Source organism: Mesoplodon densirostris, chromosome 15 (assembly GCF_025265405.1).
Source record: "Mesoplodon densirostris isolate mMesDen1 chromosome 15, mMesDen1 primary haplotype, whole genome shotgun sequence".
Lineage (NCBI taxonomy): Eukaryota > Metazoa > Chordata > Mammalia > Artiodactyla > Ziphiidae > Mesoplodon > Mesoplodon densirostris.
Window position 1 is genome coordinate 248,731 of NC_082675.1, and position 21,986 is coordinate 270,716.

At 45.1% G+C, this 21,986-nt stretch overlaps 1 protein-coding gene across 4 annotated transcripts in view; it reads right to left on the reverse strand.

The window, feature by feature from the left end:
- The window catches only part of ZNF10 (zinc finger protein 10), a 63,366-nt gene that overhangs the window by 36,452 nt on the left and 4,928 nt on the right, over positions 1–21,986 (reverse strand). For 2 of the 4 annotated variants that reach the window (XM_060119204.1, XM_060119209.1), the window contains exons 1-2: positions 3,414–3,496; positions 3,023–3,104 (exon numbers count right to left, since the gene is read on the reverse strand). In XM_060119204.1, the coding sequence (XP_059975187.1) occupies positions 3,023–3,055 (33 nt within the window). In that variant the 5' untranslated portion in view covers positions 3,056–3,104; positions 3,414–3,496. Of the gene's footprint in view, positions 1–3,022; positions 3,105–3,413; positions 13,487–17,462; positions 17,559–17,905; positions 18,033–19,775; positions 19,863–21,986 lie in introns of those variants that run through there. The other 2 variants (XM_060119208.1, XM_060119205.1) reach the window with 2 other exon arrangements.

Below are 21,986 nucleotides of genomic sequence, written 5' to 3' on the forward strand. Positions count from 1 at the left end.
TGAAAAGCCCAACCCCCTTTCCTAACACAACAGCTTCCCGGCCTGATCGGGCCTCTGGGCCCTCCATGTCTGTCTGCTCCCCTCCCCTTCCCGCCAACCCGGGCCACACAGGCCTTCCTTCCCTGCTACAAAGGCACAGACCCTCCCCCACCTCGGGGCCTTGGCGATGGCTGCTCCCACCCTGCATGTTCATGCACCTGCTCTTCCCAAGGCTGGCTACTCTGGCAACTCAGACCTGCAAACGTCACCTCCTCCGTGGGACCTTCCCCAAACACCCAATCTTTCACATCAACCAATGTTAATTCCATGTACAACACGACAACGACGTTTTCTGTTCACTTGTAAGTAGTTTCTCCATCATTTACATGGCAACTGCCTTCCTCCACCAGAGTGCAAACTCCCAAAGCATGGATCCTGTCAGTCTCGTTCACCACCACATGCCTGGACCTGGAAGGGGGCCTGGCACAGAGTGGGTGCTCAATAAGTACCTGGGGACTGGAAACATGATGAACACTTCAAAGACCAAAGCCTGGGATTTGTATCTATCAGTTCACTCTTCCACCCGAGACGGTACATGCTGTCCTGTTAAGAACTCAGAGCAGGGAGGGCTTCCCTGGTGGCACAATGGTTGAGAATCTGCCTGCCAATGCAGGGGACAGGGGTTCCAGCCCTGGGCCGGGAAGATCCCACGTGCTGCGGAGCAACTAAGCCCGTGTGCCACAAGTACTGAGCCTGAGCTCTAGAGCCCGCAAGCCACAACTACTGAGCCCACGTGCCACAACTACTGAAGCCCACGCGCCTAGAGCCTGTGCACCACAACGAAGAGTAGCCCCCCTCACCACAACTAGAGAAAGCCCATGTGCAGCAACAAAGACCCAACACAGCCAAAAATAAATTATAAATAAATAAATAAATAAAAGAACGCAGAGCAGGGAGCGTGAGCCCCTGGGTTTGAATTCTGTCTCCTGCTGAGTGATCCTGGCAGACCACCTGCCTCTCTTTGTCACCTTTCCTTGTCTTTAAATGGGGCTAAGAGTCCTACCTTCCTATGAGGCTGCTGTGAGGATCAGTTTGTATCTGTAAAGTGCTGAGACCCATGGCTAGGAAGAGTAGACACCGTAGAAATGTTAACTAGTATTACTGAAGTTGTAAAGTTTTCTTTATACAAGTCCTCTGCATTGCTCAGGTTTTCAGTTCTTTCACCTGTTTTACTGCCATTGTAAATAGGCTAATTAACCTCATTATAACTTCTAAACAGATACAATTTATAAACAGGAAACGCACTGACTTTTAGACTGATTTTGTACCAAGGAACCTTCCTGGATTCTCCTCAAGCTACCACTCTCCCCGCAACCACAGGGCACACTGACGCAGCCCACGTGGCTGGCTTCCTGCCTCACTCTCCCACTTCTGCAACCGGCCGCTGCTCCCTCTACCCCACTCCTTCGCCTCCTGCCCAGCAAACACCCACACTCACACTCTGCTCTGGAAACATCACAGCGAAACCCACCACTACCATCACCACCAAGTCCGACTTGAACTTCTGTGACGTAACACTACTTGACCTCCCTGGGGCATCTCACATGGCAACCATTTTTGAGGTTTCTTTTTCTTTGACTCTGAAACACAAGTCTCTCCATTTCTCTCATTCCTATGGGGCTGCTCAACCTTCAGCCCCTCCTCCACCATCTTCCCTTGTCCATCCCCGAGCACTGCCCTCAGTGCTCTTCCCAGGGCACATGTGCTCCTTGAGCTAATCTGGCTATACCTACTCAGTGATACCTGTCCAGACCTTTCTCTCGAGACAGATGCCTACCCACCTGCCCACCAGCACCCGCAGGGTCCCACCATATCTAAAGGAAATGTCCACCCAGCCCTCCGTAACAACTCTGACGGTCTTCCCTGACTCAGAGAATGGTACCACTTCCAACCCAGGCCCACAGAGCAGACCTCCAGCAGTTATGCCTGGCTCTTCTAGCTTGCTCACCACCAGCACCCAACTAGTTACCAAGTCCAGTTGCTTCTGAGCCTACCATCTTTCTCCCTAGAGGATAAAATCCAAGTATTTTTTTTTTTTTTGGCCGCGCCGTGCAGCTTGTGGGATTTTAGTTCCCCGACCAGGGATTGAACCCGGGGCCATGGCAGTGAAAGCACCAAGTCCTAACCACTGGACCACCAGGGAAGTCCCCAAATCCAAGTTTTTAATGTGATCCTCAAAGCCCTCTACGATCCAATCTCTGCCTATGGCTCTGGCCTCATTTCTTAAGACACACTGCACCACCACCGTCACCTACAAAACCATAAACTCTACATTTCAGCAACTGTAAAGTGTTCCAAGGTCACCAACATACTACATCACTTCAAGCCTCTCAAATTTGCACGTTGCTTCCTTTTCCTAGGCTGACCTTCAGTCCCTTATTCACCTCATTCACCTTTCAAATCTCAGTTTAAGACTCCCTTATTAATCCCTGAAGCATTTCTTGGGGTGTCCTTACTTCCAAAACTGGCCCTGCGCTGTGTGTCTCCACGGCCGGCTCTCGGAGGACCCCTAACGTGCCATTGTGCTCATACACTTTCTTGCCCACAATTCCCACCAGACCGTGGCTCTTCCAAAGCAGGAACGACCTATCTTCGCACCTTTAGCGCCTGCCCCAGGGTCCAGCAAACAAAAGACAATAAACAAAACTGTTGAATAACTGAAGGGACAAATGCATAACTTCCCAAATGAGGCCCCAAAATCTTAAGACACGGAAAGAAAAAAACTAAGAAAATATGTGTCGAAGAAATTGGAAAATGGATGATGACCCCTCAAGGCTCAAGGTACAGAATTGGCAGAAAAGAGACTGAAAGAAGGAGTAAAGTAAGTCTGACGACGAGAAGCACTTCTGGACGACCCAACGTCATCTTAAAGGAGGCGCAGTGGCTTGGAAGCCCCACGCAAGCTCCGACCCTGGAAAAGATGGATGAGCACACGTGGTGTTCAGGGCGCTTTTCAGAAACGAGAGAAAAACCCCCGACTCACCCAGACGGCAGCCGTCCGGACCCTGGCGGCCATCCTCACGGCCAGTTTTGTGCGCCCTGTGGTGGGTGGCAGGACCCGACGGCTGCGAGAGAAGAGAACCGTGAGGGAACCGGTCTCCCCGCCACTCCCACGCCCACGCGGGACCCTCCTGCCCCCCCGAGGACCCGCCCCTCCCTTCCCACGGCCGGGCCTCCTTCCCTCACGCAGCGGCGGGGTTCCCCAGCTCCGCCCCCACCTACACACACGCGATCGGCTCAGTGCAGGCGCGGGGGAGGCCAGACTAGTCTGCACGGTCTCGCCGCCCTGACACAGGAGGGACTCGGCGCGCGCGGCCCCCCCAAGCCCTGAACCGGCAGCGGGAAATACGGGGGAGAACGGCTCCGCAGCCGACCTCCCGGATCTGCAGCCAGAGCCGTCGGTCCTCGCTCTCGACTGTGCGGCGCCCGCTCCGGGTGCTTCGGCGACGGCCCTCGGGCAGACGAAGTCGGCACGCTCCAGCTCAGGTCGCCACGACGGGCAGGGGACGCAAAACACCAACCAGGGTTCTCCCGGCGGGAGCCGAGCCGACGGCTGCCGCTACGGACGCACAGGAAATGCGTCAGGATGACCCGAGGGCAGGACGAACTACAACTCCCGGAAGCCTCTGCGGGCGTTCCTCCTGCGCGGGGCGGCTCCAGCCGAGGGCCGCCGGGAGGGGGCGCTGCGGCCGCGAAGCGCAGGCCCTTCCCGCCCCACCCCTGGGCGTGGGCGCGCAGACTTTCAGTGATACAGAGGATTAAAATAATCGACAGCAATAGCGCAAAGGCGGGAGGCGTATAAGTTCAGTTAAAAGTGTTCTAAGGTTCCTGCTTTTCCAAATGGTAAAAGTCCTAATTTATACTTTAATAACGCAAAGATTCGTTCCGTTGTATAAGTGACATTTATTTTCCGGGAAAATTAGGAGTGGTATTGTCTTCCTTTGGGGATGGGGGTGGGGGAATCCTTTAAATGTCTGGCTTAATATAAAACAGCTGGAGTCTCATATGTGCTTCTGCGTTCACTCTGTTGCATGTGTTGCTTATGTGGAAGTATCAATATATAAAAAAATCTGGCCTCACATAGGTATGTATCAATAGTTGGAAAAGGACAGGGTATTTTAATATACTTAGATAACTGCATATTCTTTGTAGTAAAAGCTGAACAAGGAATAGGTCAGTTTCAGTGTACGATCTGAAACCAGAGAGGTGAGCTTTTTCTACTCTATTATATTAGAACCCATTGGTCTGTCTTGCACTTTGAATGCATAGTTTTATCAGGCATGATTTTGTAACAACATGCTTTGGTCATTTGGAAAATATTGGTTCACTGACTAATGCAGATCTTCCAAACACTGACACCTCTCCTTATACAACATGAAAGCTCGTATTCATCAATATCATCATTGATCTTAAGTACTGGGAATCTGTGAAGTTCACAGTGGCAGATACAAGATTTCCAAAATTCTGTTTGCACTTGAAAACTCTAGCTTTGTATTGGCAGACAATGCTGGCACTTGTTCCCCTTGTGTGACAGCTTACTTGGTTGGCAGTTGAGAATATGTCTGCCTCACCTTTCAGTCCTACTTTCACGCAAAGTTCAGCTCCCAACTCACATAATCACTCAAGTGCATTTTCTGGAGACAGATATGGAACTTCAGGACGCAGCACAGAATATTTGTTGCATAGATACTCAAAAGATATGGACTCAAGAGTTAAGATTTAATAAAATTAGTTTTCACTGCTCCATCAAGGACATCCAGAAGTGAAATTGGTCCTTTTCTCTTCTTTTTTTAACTGTGAATGTGATGATGAAGAACATAATGATGACTAATAAATGTCTTTGGTGCCACTTCCTGGATGCATGGGGAGTGCCCATAGTGGTACCCCTATGGCTTTTGCACCATCAGAGCAAGTTCAACACAGTAGGCAACATCTTGAGTTTGGAATATCAGTACTCGCTGTAAAATTGTTTCAACTTTTCTGTATGTTTGAAATTTTTCATAATAAAATATTGGAGGAAAATATTGTGGAAGAGACAAACTTTTCAATAAATTGTGCAAGCCAAAAATAAATAAATAAATAAATAAATAAAAATCGTGCAGGAGCAATGAGATAGCTATACAAGAATAGGAAAAAACTCCTGTCTCACAATATATGTACAATAAGTTCTAAATAGATTAAATATGGGACGTCCCTGGTGGCGCAGTGGTGAAGAATCCTCCTGCCAACGCAGGGGACATGGGTTCGAGCCCTGGTCCAGGAAGATCCCACACACGGTGGAGCAACTAAGCCCGTGCGCCACAACTACTGAGCCCGTGTGCCACAACTACTGAAGCCTGCGCACCTAGAGCCCGTGTTCCGCAACAAGAGAAGCCACCGCAATGAGAAGGCCGCACACTGCAACAAAGAATAGCCCCAGCTCCCCGCAGCTAGAGAAAGCCCGCGTGCACCAACGAAGACCCAACACAGCCAAAAATAAAAATAAATTTATTTTTAAAAAATAGATTAAATATTAAACGTGGAAAGGAAGGCTCTGCAGGTTTTAGGTTGAAATGTAGAGTTAGCATCCTTTGCCCAATGATTTGTTAACCAATCCCTGTTATCTGCTAAGTTCTCATGTTGTGTTAGTTTTCTGTGCTGCTGTAACAAAACACCACAAACTTGGTAGCTTAAAACCACACACATTTATTATCTTACAGTTCTGAAGGTCGAAGGTACGACACAGGTCTTCCTGGGCTAAAGCAAAGCATTGGCAGGGCTGCATGCCCTTCTGGAGGCTGGTGGGGAAAACCCTCTCCTTGCCTTTTCGAGATTTTAGAGGCCGCGAGCACTTCTTGGCTCAGGCCCCCATCTTCCACCTTCAGAACCAGCAACAGAGGGCTGAGTCCTCCTCGCGCTGCGTCACTCTGGTCTCCTTTTCTGTCTCCCTCTTCCACCTTTAAGGACTCGTGTGATGACATTAGGCCCACACAACAATCCAGGATAATCTTTCTATTTTAAGGTCTGCTGGTTGTTTTTCTTTCTTTTTTTGTTTTTTGGCTGCATTGGGTCTTTGTTACTGCACGCGGGCTTCCACTAGTTGTGGCGAGCGGGGTCTACTCTTTGTTGCAGTGCGCGGGCTTCTCATTGCAGTGGCTTCTCTTGCTGCGGAGCACGGGCTCAGGAGTTGTGGCGTGCGGGCTCTAGAGCGCAGGCTCAGTAGTTGTGGCGCATGGGCTTAGTTGCTCCCCGGCATGTGGGATCTTCCCAGACCAGGGCTCGAACCCGTGTCCCCTGCATTGGCAGGTGGATTCTTAGCCACTGCGCCACCAGGGAAGTCCCTGCTGGCTGTTTTTCAAATGAAGCTCTACCATTTACTAGCTACATGATTCGGGGCAAATTACTTAAAATTTCCAAACTCTAGTGCCCTTAACTGTAGGGGAATAATATTATGCTCCTCATAGGGCTATAGACAGAAATAACCTAATGCATTAAGGGGCTTCGCAGATCGGCTATCTCATATCAAGCTGTCTATGATGAAGATGCGTTACAAAAATAAAAACCACCATACGTTCGTTATTAGCGTTCGCTTGGAGCTGCAGATTTTCTTGTTTCCCAGAAATCCTTGGTTTTCCGATTTTTTAAAAATAACTTTATTGAGGTTAAAGGTTACACACAACAACCTGGATCCAGCTAAAGTGTCCAGTTCAATGAGTTTAACGAATGAAGACAGTCATGGAACCACTACCACAACCAAGACACAGGTCACTCCCAGTGGTCCCCTTATGGTCCTGTTTGCAGTCAATTGCTCTCCCACCCGGGCCACAGGTGACCCCCAACCTCTCTCCTTTATCTATTACGCTTTCTAGAATTTTATACATGGGAGTCATATAGTATGTACTCCTTTGTGTCTGAATTCTTAGAATGCTTTTAAGATTTAACCATTTAGCCTTGCAGGGCTAGACTACAATGTGTTTATCTACTCACATGCTGTTAATTATTATACATGATATCTGTTGAATTTACTGTATTTGTGTTTGTTCTGGTTTTAGGCGATCACAACGCTTAACATTCAGGCACACATTTTTGCATGGACATATTTTCACTTCTCTTGGTTATTTACCTAGGAATGGAATTGATGGGTCACGTGGTAACTGTATGTTTAGCCTTTTGAAGACATGCCAAACTGTTCTCCAAAGTGGCTGTACTATTCTATAATCCCACCAGCAACGTGTGAGGGTTCCAATCTCTCCAATCCTCAATAACTAGCCTTATCTTTTTTTATCTTAGTCATGCTACTAGATGTGAAGTCCTATCTCCTCCTGGTTTTGACTTGCATTTCCCTAATGACTGATGCTGTCGAGCATTTTTACAAGGGTTTACTGGACATCTATACACATTCTTTTGTGAAGCATCTGGCAAATCATTTGCACATTTTTTTGTTCACCTTCTTACTGTATAATTTATGAGTTAGTTATGAGCATCCTTTGTATTCTGGATACAAGCCCTTGTCAGATATACATATTGTTAATATACCAGTCTACGGATTGCCTTTTCATGTTCTTTTCAAAAGAGAAGTTTTAAAATTTTTATTAAGTCCAATTTATCATTTTTCTTTTATGATTCATGTGTTTTGTTCTATCTTTACTTAGCCCAGGGTCATAAACATTTTCTCCTATGTTTTCTTCCAGATACTGAAAAATTCTAGCTTTTGCATTTAGGGTTGCAATGCTTTTTTTTTTTTTTTTTTTGCTATACGCAGGCCTCTCACTGCTGTGGCCTCTCCTGTTGTGGAGCCCAGGCTCCAGATGCGCAGGCTCAGCGGCCATGGCTCACGGGCCTAGCCGCTCCGCGGCATGTGGGATCTTCCCGGACCAGGGCACGAACCCATGTCCCCTGCATCGGCAGGCGGACTCTCAACCACTGCGCCACCAGGGGAGCCCTGCAATGCATTTTGAGTTATTTCTGGATGTGATGTGAGATAAGGGGAGGGTTTTTTCCATACAAATATCCAGTTGTCACACCACCCTTCATTTAAAAGAATGTCTTTTCCACATTGAGTTATTTTGGCTCTCATGTCAAAATTTAATTGACAGTATATGTGTAGGTCAATTTCTGAACTCTCTATCCTGTTTTATTGATCTATATCCACCCTCATGCCAGCATTTTATTAGTATAGTTCTATAGTAAACTTTGAAATTAGGTATTGTAGGCCCTACCACCTTATCCTTTTAAAAAAAGTTCTTCAGTTATTCTAGGTCATTTGCATTTCCATATAACTTCCTGATTAGCTTGCCAGTTTCCACACAAATGCCCCTGAACTTAAAGATTAGTTTGTGGGGGCTTCCCTGGTGGTGCAGTGGTTGAGAGTCCCCCTGCTGATGCAGGGGACACGGGTTCGTCCCCTGGTCTGGGAGGATCCCACATGCCACGGAGCGGCTGGGCCTGTGAGCCATGGCTGCTGAGCCTGTGCGTCCGGAGCCTGTGCTCCACAACAGAAGAGGCCACAACAGTGAGAGGCCCGTGAACCACACACACACACACACACACACACACACACACAAAAAAGATTAGTTTGTGGAGAATTGCACTCCTACTATATTGAGTTTGTCCATCCTTGACCATGGTGTATTTCTTCACTTATAATATTTATTACATGCTCTCTATTATGTGTTCTTGAATTTCTTTCAGCAATGTTTTATACTTTCACTGTACAGATCTTGCTCAATTCATTAAACATATCTAAGTATTTCATATTTTTGTATCATTGTGAGATTGTATTTCTGATTTCATTTACAAATTGTTCACTGCTTGTACATATCAATTTTTGTATATTGATCTTGTATCCTGCAACCTTGCCAAATTCCCTTATTAAAGTTCCAGTAGCTTATTTGTAGACAAGAACTTTTGAAGAGAAAATATTCCATCACTGAAAAGATTGTTTTCCTGATGCTGAAAGTAATATATATTCTCTGAAGAGACTTTGAAAAGTACAAAAAAAAGAAAAGAAAAAGAAAAGCAAACACCAATTCTCCCAATATGTAGGTTAATTGCTATTAATCTTTTGACAAATCTCCTTAGAGTTTTGAGCAAGATTCATTTCAATTTTTTGAAATTCATTTATTTTTACATATCTGAGCTTACTCAGTATTGACAATTATTTATCATGCATTTTTTGTACATCACAAGAACATTTTTCATGTTACCAAGCTTTCTGTTTGTGTAACCTTAATGTCTATAAATAAAAATTTTTCTATTATACATTTTTCATATTACAAATTTTGCAGTATTATAAGTAATGTTTCAGTGATCATCCACAGACATACATTCCTTAGGGTGTTAATAATAGTAATATTATTATTATTAATAGCTAAGACATACAGTACTTCCTATGTGCCAGGCACTGTTTCAAGTACTTTACACAGTATCTCACTTAATCCATACAACTATCCTCGGACATAGGTACCAGCAGTATCTCCACTACACAGTTCAGGAAAACTGAGCCATAGGTAATCGGAAATTCTAAGAGGCCCATCTACAGGGCTCGTCTTTTACGCCCACAGAGAACCACTGCTTGTAATGAAAACCACTTCTGGTAGGAGTATGTTACATACGTGAATGGTGTGTAATCACTGAGGAGTTACTCAGCCATAACTGAGGCGCCAGGAGGTTCTCAAAACGTGAGGCCTTCATCCCAACTGTGCCAGAAGAGTGAGCTGTGGCCTCTTGCTCCTGCAGTTCTCAGGTCTCTCGAGTCTAACAAGCATTTCTAGATTAGTCCTGGGAGAGACAGCAAGGTCGTCGTCCTGTTATTCTCAACAATCTTTGTATCATTCAACAATCAGTGAGCATCTAACACATACACATTGTTTGCTGGAAAGTGGCAAATAATGGTCAGTCCCTACACACACAAGATCCATTTACAGAATGAAACAGAGAATTAAAACAGATTCTCTTTCTAAATCTTTTTTGGGTCATGGACTTACCAGAGAATCTGAAGATTAGGTTCCTCTCTCTTAAAGGGAAAACCTCCGTACAAAGAGAATGCTTTTGCATGCAATATTAAAAGCTGTTTACTGGGCTTCCCTGGTGGCGCAGTGATTGAGGGTCCGTCTGCCGATGCGGGGGACGCGGGTTCGTGCCCTGGTCTGGGAGGATCCCGCGTGCTGCGGGGCGGCTGGGCCCGTGAGCCGTGGCCGCTGGGCCTGTGCCCCACAACGGGAGGGGCCGCAGCAGTGGGAGGCCCGCGTACCGCAAAAAAAAAAAAAAAAAAAAAAAAAAAAAAAAAAGCTGTTTACTGATCCTCAGAAATGCATCCATATACCCCCTATGGGTCAGTGATTTCCTTGGTTGGTAAGTTCTGATGCAGGTAAAAGGGAAGACATGTGTGACTGGAAGGGAAGTGAGAACTCCATCAGTTCTTACTGGCAATCAAGCCGTTTAAAGTGAATGACAGACACTAGGTGGGGCAATAATGTAATGTTAACAATCACACCTAATGTAATAAAGCACTTCATACACATGAGGCATGTTCTAAGCTCTTTATATGTTTACTTGTTTGCTCCTCACCACGATCCCATGAGGTAAGTAATGGTATCCCTAATTTGCAGAGGAGGACATCTGTAAGTTAGGCACAGAGCAGCTAGGCAGCATGCCCAAGTTCACTCAGCAAGGGAAGGACAGAGGTGGGAGTTCAACTTGGGGAGCCCAGCTCAGACGTATACTCTTAACCACTGTTTTCTTCATAAAGATACAAGCAGTGCTGTGTCTATTTTAGGAGCATACTTGCTCCAAGTATTGCCTGGGTACCTGCTCCCACTCAAATGGAGCCTCTCCCTGGCGTGTTCCAAGTACCCAATGCTCCTTTAGGTTCCAACATCCAGAGGATCATTGTGTTTAACCTCCCAAGAGTCTTTAGCAGCCTGTCCCAAGGAGAACAACTCTATGACCCCAAACAACTTAGAATTAATGGGAAAGTTTGCTAGCAGGAGGTTCTCAAGCTTCCTTGATGGTAGAACAGGAGAAACTGGATATCCTTTTTTAATATTTAAAAGCGTCTTCAAATAATTATTACAGTGACACCTAATAGACTATAAAACTCACTCATAATTCCCTTATCTAACAAGTCAATTCTGCTCATTTATCCATAGATACGTTTTCAATTGTTACCCACATGCAAATATATTTAAACTGGATACTAACAGTAGTAAATATGTTCTTCCTTCTCTGACTCACATGATAAGATTGTCCCTGCTGCTAATCAAAATGTGGTTTATATCAGACACATAAAACAGACTAAACACTACAAAGTGTCCCAGGAGAGAGGGACAATCAAGTAAAAAGTGGCATCTTAATTCACTGGAATATCATTTTCCATTGTTTGTTACAATAACTATACCCATTTTTTATTCCCTTCAGCAGCAACTCTCATTTATTTGCCTTTTTGAGGTAGAACTCTCATTTATTTTTTTATTTTATTTTTTTTTTCTTTTTTTTCTTTTTGCGGTATGCGGGCCTCTCACTGTTGTGGCCTCTCCCGTTGCGGAGCACAGGCTCCGGACGCGCAGGCCCAGCGGCCATGGCCCACGGGCCCAGCCGCTCCGCGGCATATGGGATCCTCCCAGACCGGGGCACGAACCCGTATCCCCTGCATCGGCAGGCGGACTCTCAACCACTGCGCCACCAGGGAGGCCCTCATTTATTTTTTTGAAGGAGACAAAGCTGGATCATCTATCAATAACTCACTTACTTAATGGTTCCTTCTCAGATTTTAGCATTCAATGCTGGGTGAAGAAGGCTCCCAGGCCAACTACTTTTGTGGGAATTTGGGAAAAGAAGACAATCTGATATACTAAAGTGAAATTTGTGTGTTTTTCCCCCTCCAGGACCAATTCTCTAGTGCACGAAAGGGTAGTAACAAGACTGAAAGCAGCTCCTCTCCAGAAGGAGTTCTCCAACGCTAAATAAAGTTATTGCTCTTTGTGAAGAATTCCATATTTATTACATTAATATGCATTTTCTCTAATATGATTTGTCTGGTATCTAATAAGGTTAGGGCTATTAACAAGTGCTGTCCCACACCGATTACATGTCAGGAACTGCTCTCCTGTGTGAGCTATTTGATATACTATACGTGGAGAGTTCTGGCTGAAGATGATCCCACACTGATTACATTTATAGGTCTCTTCTCCAACATGAACCCTCTGGTGCTTAATAAGATCATTCTTCCGAATGAAGGCTTTCCCACACTGACAGCATTCATATGGTTTCTCCCCAGTATGAATTCTCTGGTGCACAATGAGGGCAGAACTCTGGCTGAAGGATTTTCCACAGTCATGGCATGCATATGGTTTCTCCCCAGTATGGGTTCTCTGATGTGAGAAAAGGTGAGAGCTTCGACTAAAGCATTTTCCACAATCTTTGCACTCAAAGGGCTTCAGCCCAGTGTGAGTTCTATGATGGACGACAAGGTGAGACCTCTGGCTGTAAGACTTCCCGCAGTCACTGCATTCGTAGGGCCGCACCCTAACATGGGTTCTCTGGTGCAGAATGAGATGCGTGCTCTGTCTGAAAGACTTCCCACATTCGGCACACTCGTAAGGTTTCTCTCCAGTATGAGTTCTCTGGTGCCGAATAAGCCTGGAGCTGTGAACAAAGGACTTTCCACACTGATTACATGTGTACAGTTTGTCTCCTGTGTGAGTCCTCTGATGGGTAACAAGGTGAGAGAACCAGCTGAAGGACTTCCCACATTCTTTACATTCATAGGGTTCCTCACCAGTATGAGTCTTTTGATGTCCAATGAGGTGAGAACTCCGGCTGAAAGATTTTCCACATTCTTTACATTCATAGGGTTTTTCTCCAGTATGAATAAGCCGGTGCCTGGTAAGATTAGAGCGCCAGCTGAAGAATTTTCCACATTCCTTACATTCATAGGGTTTCTCTCTATGCGTACCCTTTGATATACCAAGGGATGTACCATGAGTAAGAGAGTTGTTATCAGGGCATCTGTATGATTTATCTCCTGCTTGAGTTCTTGCAAATTGAAGAAGGTGAATGTTTTGACAGAAGGTTTGACCACAGTCATTACTGTTGCTTGCATAACTTTCCTGATGACCACTGAAAACCAAATCATGTTTCAAACTTTTAGGATGTGAGTCATGTTTATGGAAATACTCTCGCAGTACTAGCTGAGCAGGAAGAAGACAGTTTCCCCCGTATTTCCCATTTTCACAGACTCTCTCCTGAGGAAGTGCTTTCTTTTGGGTGAATGCCACTTGCCTCAGATGTCTCTCCTGGCTGTCCTGGGGCCTGTCCAACTGACCTTCACGTGTCCAGACTTCTTCCAGGGACAAATACCAGAGATCACTCTTTGCCATTCTTTTCATTTTAACATCACAAGAGTGTTTATCTTTAGAAATGCTCTTACTAGAAGTTGATGATTTAACTTCAACTGCAGTCTCCAAATCTGAAAGAAATGGAAAAGCTTTGCATAACTAAGAAAAGTATTAAGGTCAGAATGGCAGGATATATGTAGAAAAAAGTATGTAAGTCACGCAGAGTTGCTTTTAAATATGGTTTTGTAACCTTGACAGAGAGTGAGAAAGGGAAGGAAGGTCCATTAACAGGAAACGGGCCGGGTTATAATATGCACATAAAAGGAGCAAAGAGGGTAAGAGAAGCCACAGGACTGGCTATGACACATGGGATCAGGATATTCAGTGCTGGGGTGGCAATGAAGGAAACCCAGAAAGCACTGCACTGCCACGATCTAACCCAACTATTAATGATACAAGAACCTGATGTGTCTCCTTGCTGCCAGGCCCTTCTCCGACGTGAATTCTTCACATTCCTAAACCATGAAAGCAGCCATGTGGCAGGAAATGACTTCTATCTATCCACCAAAGCAGTACAGAATGATGACATGTGACTGACAGAGCAAACCTCTCAGAAAGGTCATGGGGTCGGCTGGCAGGGCGACTGCACAGAAGGGACCCAGATACAGGTTCTAACCTACGCTTTGCTACTACTAGTGGTGAATTTAGACAAGTTGCTAAACTTTTCAAAAATCATATTGCTTCTCTGTCATCTAAGGACCTATAAGGTTATCCTAAGTATCGTATAAGGTGGGAGCTCATCACTGAAGCAGTATGGTTTGTAATGCTCACTGTTATCATCATCCCCATCTTCTACTTTGATTCCTTTGTTTTGAGACACCAAGACTTAATTAAAACTGACAGGACTAACGCAGGACACTAACTCAGAACCTGAACCCTAACTCACATTCTCCTGGACTTTTCGCCCTTCTGTTTATATGCATGCGTATTACTGCAAATTATTTTCCCTGGTTCAGAGCCTGCGTTTGTTTCTCAATGCCTTTCAGCTAAAATGTTTGGTTCTGAAATCTAGAAAAAAATCCACTATTTACCCAATACCACCTCTTCCTACATAAGTGGGGCAATACTCTACTCTTACTTGGTGTATGGGGTGAATTGTGTTCCCCAGAGAAGATATGCTGAAGTCTGAACCCCCAGTATCACAGGTTATGACCTTATTTGGAAATAGGATCATTGCAGATGTCATTAGTTATTTGGAAATAGGATCATTGCAGATGTCATTAGTTAAGATGCAGTAGTACTGGTGTAGGAGGGCCCTAATCCAGTCTGACTGGTGTCCTTACAAGAAGAGGAGAGAAGATACAGAGGCAGACACACAGGGGAGGAGGCCATGTGAAGATGGAGGCTGGGTGAGGTGATGTGTCTACAAGCCAAGGGGCACCTGGGGCACCAGAGCTGGAAGAGGCGGGAAGGACCCTCCCTTGGAGCCCCAGAAGGCACACGGCCTGCCCACGCAGTTCTAGAGACTTCTGACCTCTAGAACTGTGAAACAATAAATGTGTTGATTTAAGCCACCCAGTTTGTGGAACTTTGTTTTGGCTGCCACAGGAAACAATCCCTGGTAAACAATCCCTGTGCCAGGCTCCTAACTGCCTCCTTTGTACAACCCAAACCCCTTTCCCAGTCCTCATTTTCATTCCCAGCTCTGTTAGTTGCTAGTTTCTTCCCCACCCTGATTTCTTTTTTAAAAAATTGTGATTAAAACAATACATATAGGGCCTCCCTGGTGGCGCAAGTGGTTGAGAGTCCGCCTGCCGATGCAGGGGATACGGGTTCGTGCCCCGGCCTGGGAGGATCCCATATGCCGCGGAGCGGCTGGGCCCGTGAGCCATGGCCGCTGAGCCTGCGTGTCCGGAGCCTGTGCTCCGCAACGGGGGAGGCCACAGCAGTGAGAGGCCCACATACCACAAAAAAAAAAAAAAAAAAAAAAAACAATACATATAACATAAAATGCACCATCTTAACCATTTTTAAGTGCACAATTCAAGTATTAAGTATATTCACATTGTTGTACAGCCATCACCACCATCCATTTTCATCTTGTAAAACTGAAACTCCATACCTATTAAACAATAAGGACCCAATCTCCCCTCAACCCAGCTCCCAGTAATCACCATTATACTTTGTGTCTTTATAATTTTGGCTACTTCAAGTACCTTACATACGTGGAATCATACACTATTTGTCCTTCTGAGACTGGCTTATTTCACCCAGCATAATGTCCCCAAAGTTCATCTACATTGTAGCAAACGGCAGTATTTCCTTCCTTTTTAAGGATAAATAATACTCCATTACATATACACACATCTCTACCTTGATGAGTTTTGACAGGACATATACCATCTTTTCCCTCTCCTCCACCCAGTGCATCAGAATCCCATGGAGAAGTTTTTCTAACTACTAATGCCAACTGGAAAATTCTAGAATGAACATGTGTGATAAGGGGTAGGGATGGGTATGGAAAGACAAGTCTGGAGAAAGTGACAGAAAACACGGATGCATTAAAGTCCTAAAAATCTTCCATGTGTTCTGTAATGTGGAAGATAACTCAGATGCGTTATCTTCAAAATCTGCAGCATCCATTAATGAATTCATCATCTGAGTTTTTAAAGCCATCACCCATTATATTTTTCATTTTGATAATGAAGTTCCCATAGCTTGTAGATTCCCTTAAATTCCAGTCGATTAAGCACATAGATGGAATTTCAGTATTTCTTTTGACAACAAATTTCCCATTAAAAATTTAAACTGCTGGTTATGGTCAGTTATTTTTGGATACTTGTCAACAGACATCCAGGAAAGCCTGCTAAACTGAACACATGAATGGAAAAAAATAAGGACAGGAAGAAATAGGGAAATGAAAGGAAACAGAGAACAGTCTTTCCTGCCATGGCCCCAAAGCAGCTGACTGATCAAGTTCCATCCCAGTGTCTGAGGGACCTGCCCTGAGACAGGTTCTGGCTACAGTCACCTACGAGGCCCTATGTAAAAAAAGTCAAAAACAAAATTTACGACATTTAAAAGTAGAAACAAAGTGGAAGCTCAGAAAAAGAAGGAACCTGTACTTAATAAGCCAAAAGGTTTCACAAAAAAGGACTGGAGGCGAAACACAGAGGACGACTGAGACGCTGGCAACTTCATTCACATCACACTCACAGCCTGAGGTACAGGGAAATGCCTGACATGAGTGGACGTGAGTGCCAGAGGATTACGAGGTGCCTAGACTGCACCGGGCCTGGGAGGCCATGTGTCCCCAGGAGCCCACGTGGGTCACCAGCACATGGAGTTGGCCATCGGCAGCAAGATCCAGACAGCAACCCCCCAGATGGCTGGGCTAAGGAGAAAGACATCAGAGCACTGAGCTTAGAGACAGGGGTCAGAGACAGCATGGCCCAGAGAGAACAGAATAGGAGGAAGATGAAGCACTGCCTTCACTTCTTAACCCAGAAGGCTGATCTTCTCTACACAGGGAAGCTGGGGAAAGGACTGATGCTAGGAATCCACACAGTGGTCTGCATTTTACAGATATTAAGATTAAAATGAAAAACAATTAAATAAAGAGCTAGATTATAATGAGAAAACAGGTGTTTTTGAGAGCAGCAGTTCTGGAAGGGAAGGAGGGTTAAGTCAACAGGGATTGGTGAGGCCTCTGCTGCAACCGGCAAAAAACAAACTCAGAGCAGGGGCAGGCGATGGGGTCCCATGGCAGAGCTTACACAGAGCAGCGGATCAAAGGCTGTGGGCAGGGACACAGGACAGGGGAAAGACAGGCAAAGATAACAGAATAATTCTATGAAAGATAAGAGAACGCAGATGCTTGAGTTAGTAGTAATAATCAGGAAAGCAATATGAACAGGGCTGGAACCAGGACTGAAACAGAAAGGTAATTTTAATGAATGCAAATGGAAGTGTGACAAGACTGTAGAAAGCAGACTAGCAGTGGGGAAACCGAAGCTAAATAAACCCAGTCCTCACCTTCGAAATGCAGAGAACTAGTGACCACTCTCGCCAGGGACTCCTGCCCCTAACGGGCGGTCTGGTCCTCACCTGGATGGGTCTTTTGGTGAATCCGTCTCTCCATCAGCCACGGCTCCTCCCCCTTCTCCAACTGCAGGATCACCTCTGGCTTGGGAAGCTGATGCCCTGTTCCCAGTGAAAGATAAAGAACTGGGCGAGGGTTGGGAGCTCTGGGCTGGACACAAAGAAGCATCCCAGTTCACCCCCAAACCCCGGCCCCTTCAATAGTCCTGGGGGGCTCTGAAGAGTAGACAAGGTAGGGCTACAGAGGCAGCAAAATATACATTTCTTAAAATTCAACAAACCAAAACAATTTGTTTTTCATAAAAGCAGAAGGAGTATGAAAACCCTGTTCCATGCCCCAAAGAAATTAGGTCCCTGGCCCCAAGCTCAAACTCCAATGTATGCTTCAGGCTCCCCATACCTTTTGATCAATGAGGAACCCAAACCCCCCAAACAGAGGTCCATCTCACCCAAGGACATCAGGTTTCTGTAGTTCTCCAACATCACATCTTTGTACATGAGCTGCTGAGCGGGGTCCAGCAGCTTCCACTCCTCCCTCGTGAAGTTCACAAGTATGTCCTTGAAGGTCACCAGTGTCTACAACACAAAGCAAATTTGAGCCTGATGTATATCTCTGCCCTCCCTTTCCCGAATATTGACAGAAAGAGAGATTAGGCAGATAGCACTTGGGTAAGGAAACAGGATAGAACAGAATCCATCCTAGGAGTGAGTAGTATTTAGGTTGAATTCTGGACAAGTCCTAAAAGGAATGGTATTAAGTACATACTGTCTAGAAACCAGTTCCCTGTTATGTTTTCAGTTTAGAAACTGTCATAAACACTTTCATTTAAATCAAGTATGTTGTAAACAGCTAAAGCAAGGAGAATCAGTTAATCTACACTTATGTGAAATAATTAGAACCTAATACAAGGCAGGAGAAGAAGGGAAAAACAGTCCTGAGTTCAAGTGCAACTTTACGCTTAAGAGACCAACCTAGCCATGTTTTATGACCTAAAATAAATTTCCAAAACATTTTTCCAAAATATTGGTAGGCATTTAAAAAATGGAGAAGAGATTATATTTTAATAGTAACAAAACAATAGATACAGAAGCAAGGCCTTTATTAGACACATCAAAAGGATCTATATAGATGACACACAGAAAAAAACCCATTTGAATAACTGAGCATTTCTCATCAAAGACTGTGAAGGTAAAACAACAGTGGAATAGTGGGGATTTTTTAATGCTGAAAGAAAAGAACTGTCATGCCAGAATTTCAATTATTAGGTGAAAATATCTTTCAGGAATGATGAAAAATACATTCTCAAAGAAAGTTAAACAGGGCCTCCCTGGTGGCGCAAGTGGTTGAGAGTCCGCCTGCCGATGCAGGGGATACGGGTTCGTGCCCCGGTCTGGGAGGATCCCATATGCCGCGGAGCGGCTGGGCCCGTGAGCCATGGCCGCTGGGCCTGCGCATCCGGAGCCTGTGCTCCGCAACGGGAGAGGCCACAACAGTGAGAGGCCCACATACCGCAAAAAGAAAAAAAAAAAAGAAAGAAAGTTAAACAAACAGGATTTGTTACCAGCAGACCTGCTCTAAAAGTATGCTAAAGGTAATTCTTCAGGCAGAAGGGAAAGGATACAAGAGAGAAACTTTAAATCTCAGGAATGATGAGTGAGAAAGAAAAAGAGTAAATATCTGGGTAAATACAATAGACTACTTTTCTTCTCTTAAATCCTTCAAGATATGTAGGACAGCCAAAAGCAAAGACTATGCTTTCTGGTGGGGTTTTGAATATACGTAGAAGTAAAGTATGAGGGATCATCTAGGGGCGAAGCTGAGTGAGGCTGAAGGAGGGTCCCCCACCCATCTCTCTGTCCCCAGAGGACCCATTCTGCCCCGGGGCTCTTCCTGCCTTGGTTGCAGTTACTCCTGGATAATTACCTAACTTGTCCCCAAGCTCCTCCACAGGCAGTCCCCAGGGAGGAATGAACACACCAGCCCCACACCCAAGACCACCAGGGACCAGAGAATCCCTCAGAAAGGCACCAACATCCCAGTTCTGTCATCATCTTGAAGGGAGAAAGCTTGCTGTGTGCTCAGTCATTCCTCATTGTAGACGAAAGAGCATCTCATCAGAGTCCTCAATATTTCACACATCTCTGTTCAAGTTGTGTTTCTTTGATATGAAAGGAAATAAAACTACAGCTATAAATAAAGCAAACAAACAGTGCTAGTCTATTGGAGGAAGTGTCTGAGATACGGACCCCTTAAGAACCCTTAACTAAACAGGGATTCTCAGTCGGAAAACAAAGAAGAATGAAGGCAGCCCAACTTACGTGGGACGGGGCGGTTAGCGGCTCAGCCTCCATGCCCTCCTCGCTCCTGACGCCTCCTGAGGAACAGGAGATCCCAAGCAGGTGAAGCTGCGGAAAAGGCAGAAATGTGAGGAGAGGTGCTGTGACCTGGGGCTCATTCATCACGAGCCTAGATTCCCTCAGACCAACTGCTGTACCTATACATCCACACATCCAGACGACATCTGACTGTTCCAGAAATACACCTACAGTGCCCGAAATCCCCAGGAGTAGGAAGAAAAGAGCTCCGAAGACTGCCTCTCCTGCACCCTGCAATCTCTAGAGTTCCATGCTATATTTCATTTGGAACCGAATGGTTCTAATACTACATCAAATCCTCTTATTTTTTAAAAATCCTTTTTATTACTGAAGTATAGCTGATTTACAATGTTGTGGTAGTTCCAGGTGTACAGCAAAGTGACTCAGTTTTACATATATGTATTGTTTTTCAGATTCTTTTCCCTTATAGGTTAAAAGGGAATCACGATATTTGCCCTTTCGTGTCAGGCTTATTTCACTCAGCATCATGTTTTCAAGGTTCATGCATGTTGTAGCCTGTATCAGTAGTTCACTCTAATGGCTGAATAATACTCTGCTGTGTGGACCCACCACATTTTGTTGATCCACTCATCTGCTGACAGGTATACCTAGGAGTAGAATTGCTGGCTCATACGGTAATTTTATGTTTAGGTTTTTTGAGGACCCACCAAACTGTTTTCCATAGTGGCTGCATCCTTTTACTTTCACACAAGTAATGTACAAGGGTTCCAACTTCCCCACATGCTTGCCAACACTTGTTGTGGCATCTTTAAATTTTATAGCCATCTTAGTAGGGGTGAAGTGGTATCTCACTGTGGTTTTTTTGTTTTTGTTTGTTTGTTTTTTTGCTGTACACAGGCCTCTCACTGTTGTGGCCTCTCCTATTGTGGAGCACAGACTGGACGCGCAGGCTCAGCAGCCATGGTTCACGGGCCCAGCCACTCCATGGCATGTGGGATCTTCCCGGACTGGGGCACGAACCCGCGTCCCCCGCATTGGCAGGCAGACTCTCAACCACTGCACCACCAGGGAAGCCCGGGTCATTTGTCTTTTAGTTGTTGAATTGTAGTTCTTTATCTATTCTGGATAGTAAACCCTTATCAGATAAAATAACTTCCAAATATTTTCTCCCATTCTGGAGGTTGTCTTGCCTTTGTTGTTGAAATATACTTTTGCCAAATATAGAATCCTAACTAGACAGGTATTTTTCCTTTCAGTGCTTCATAGAGCTCCACTCCCAATGCTCCAGGAATCAGAAGAGCTTTCCAGCCTGGCCAGCAGTAATGGCCATAACCCCCATGTGAACGCCACGTGCTGTTCCCTGCAGCTTCCTCCCCCATGTGTGCTCTGTGTGATCACTCAAGGGCACCCTCTGCACTCTGTGAAGGCTGCTGCCCTGCCCTCCCCAGCCTCAGCTCTGCATTCTGGACTCAGGGTCTGCTCAGCCCCTCTCAGCTTCCCCTACCTCTGCTGTAACCTGGAAACCCTCTCAAGGCAACAAACCGGGGCAGTCAGAGGGCTAACCTGCTTGGTTTTCCATCTCTCAGGGACAACTGTACTTTGTGGTCTGATATCGAATGTCTTTAAATGATTGCTTCATGTATTTTGTCTTTTTGTTGTTGTTGCTGTTTGTTTGGGCAAGAGGATAGGTAAATCCCCTCCCTGTTACTCCATCTTGGACAGAAGTAGAAGTCTATAAACACTGCACTTTTAACTTGTTTTAAATTTAGATGGTATCTTTAATTTCCACCTTTTGAATACTAGGTTTGAATATTTTCCATACGTTTATGTTTATGGCTCTTTTGTATTTGCTTTCTTTTACATTGTTTGCCCCCTTTGTCTTCTGGAGATCTTAAGGATTTCCATTTCAATTCTACCCATACTTATTGTACATGAATAAAAGCACTACGGTTTCTGACCCCTCACCAGTGCTAACCTGGTTTTCAGCAATGACACCTGTTATAGAGGCACTGCTGGCCTCTCAGTTGTGCTTGAACCTGTTTATTGACTTTGCTGGCCCCTCACCTAGTTTTCCTCTATATAGCTTGGTACTTCTTAGTCTTCTCTAATGACTTAAAAACTTATGGTTAGATGCAACTAGAGATTATCATACCAAGTGAAGTAAGTCAGAAAAAGAAAGAGAAATACCATACG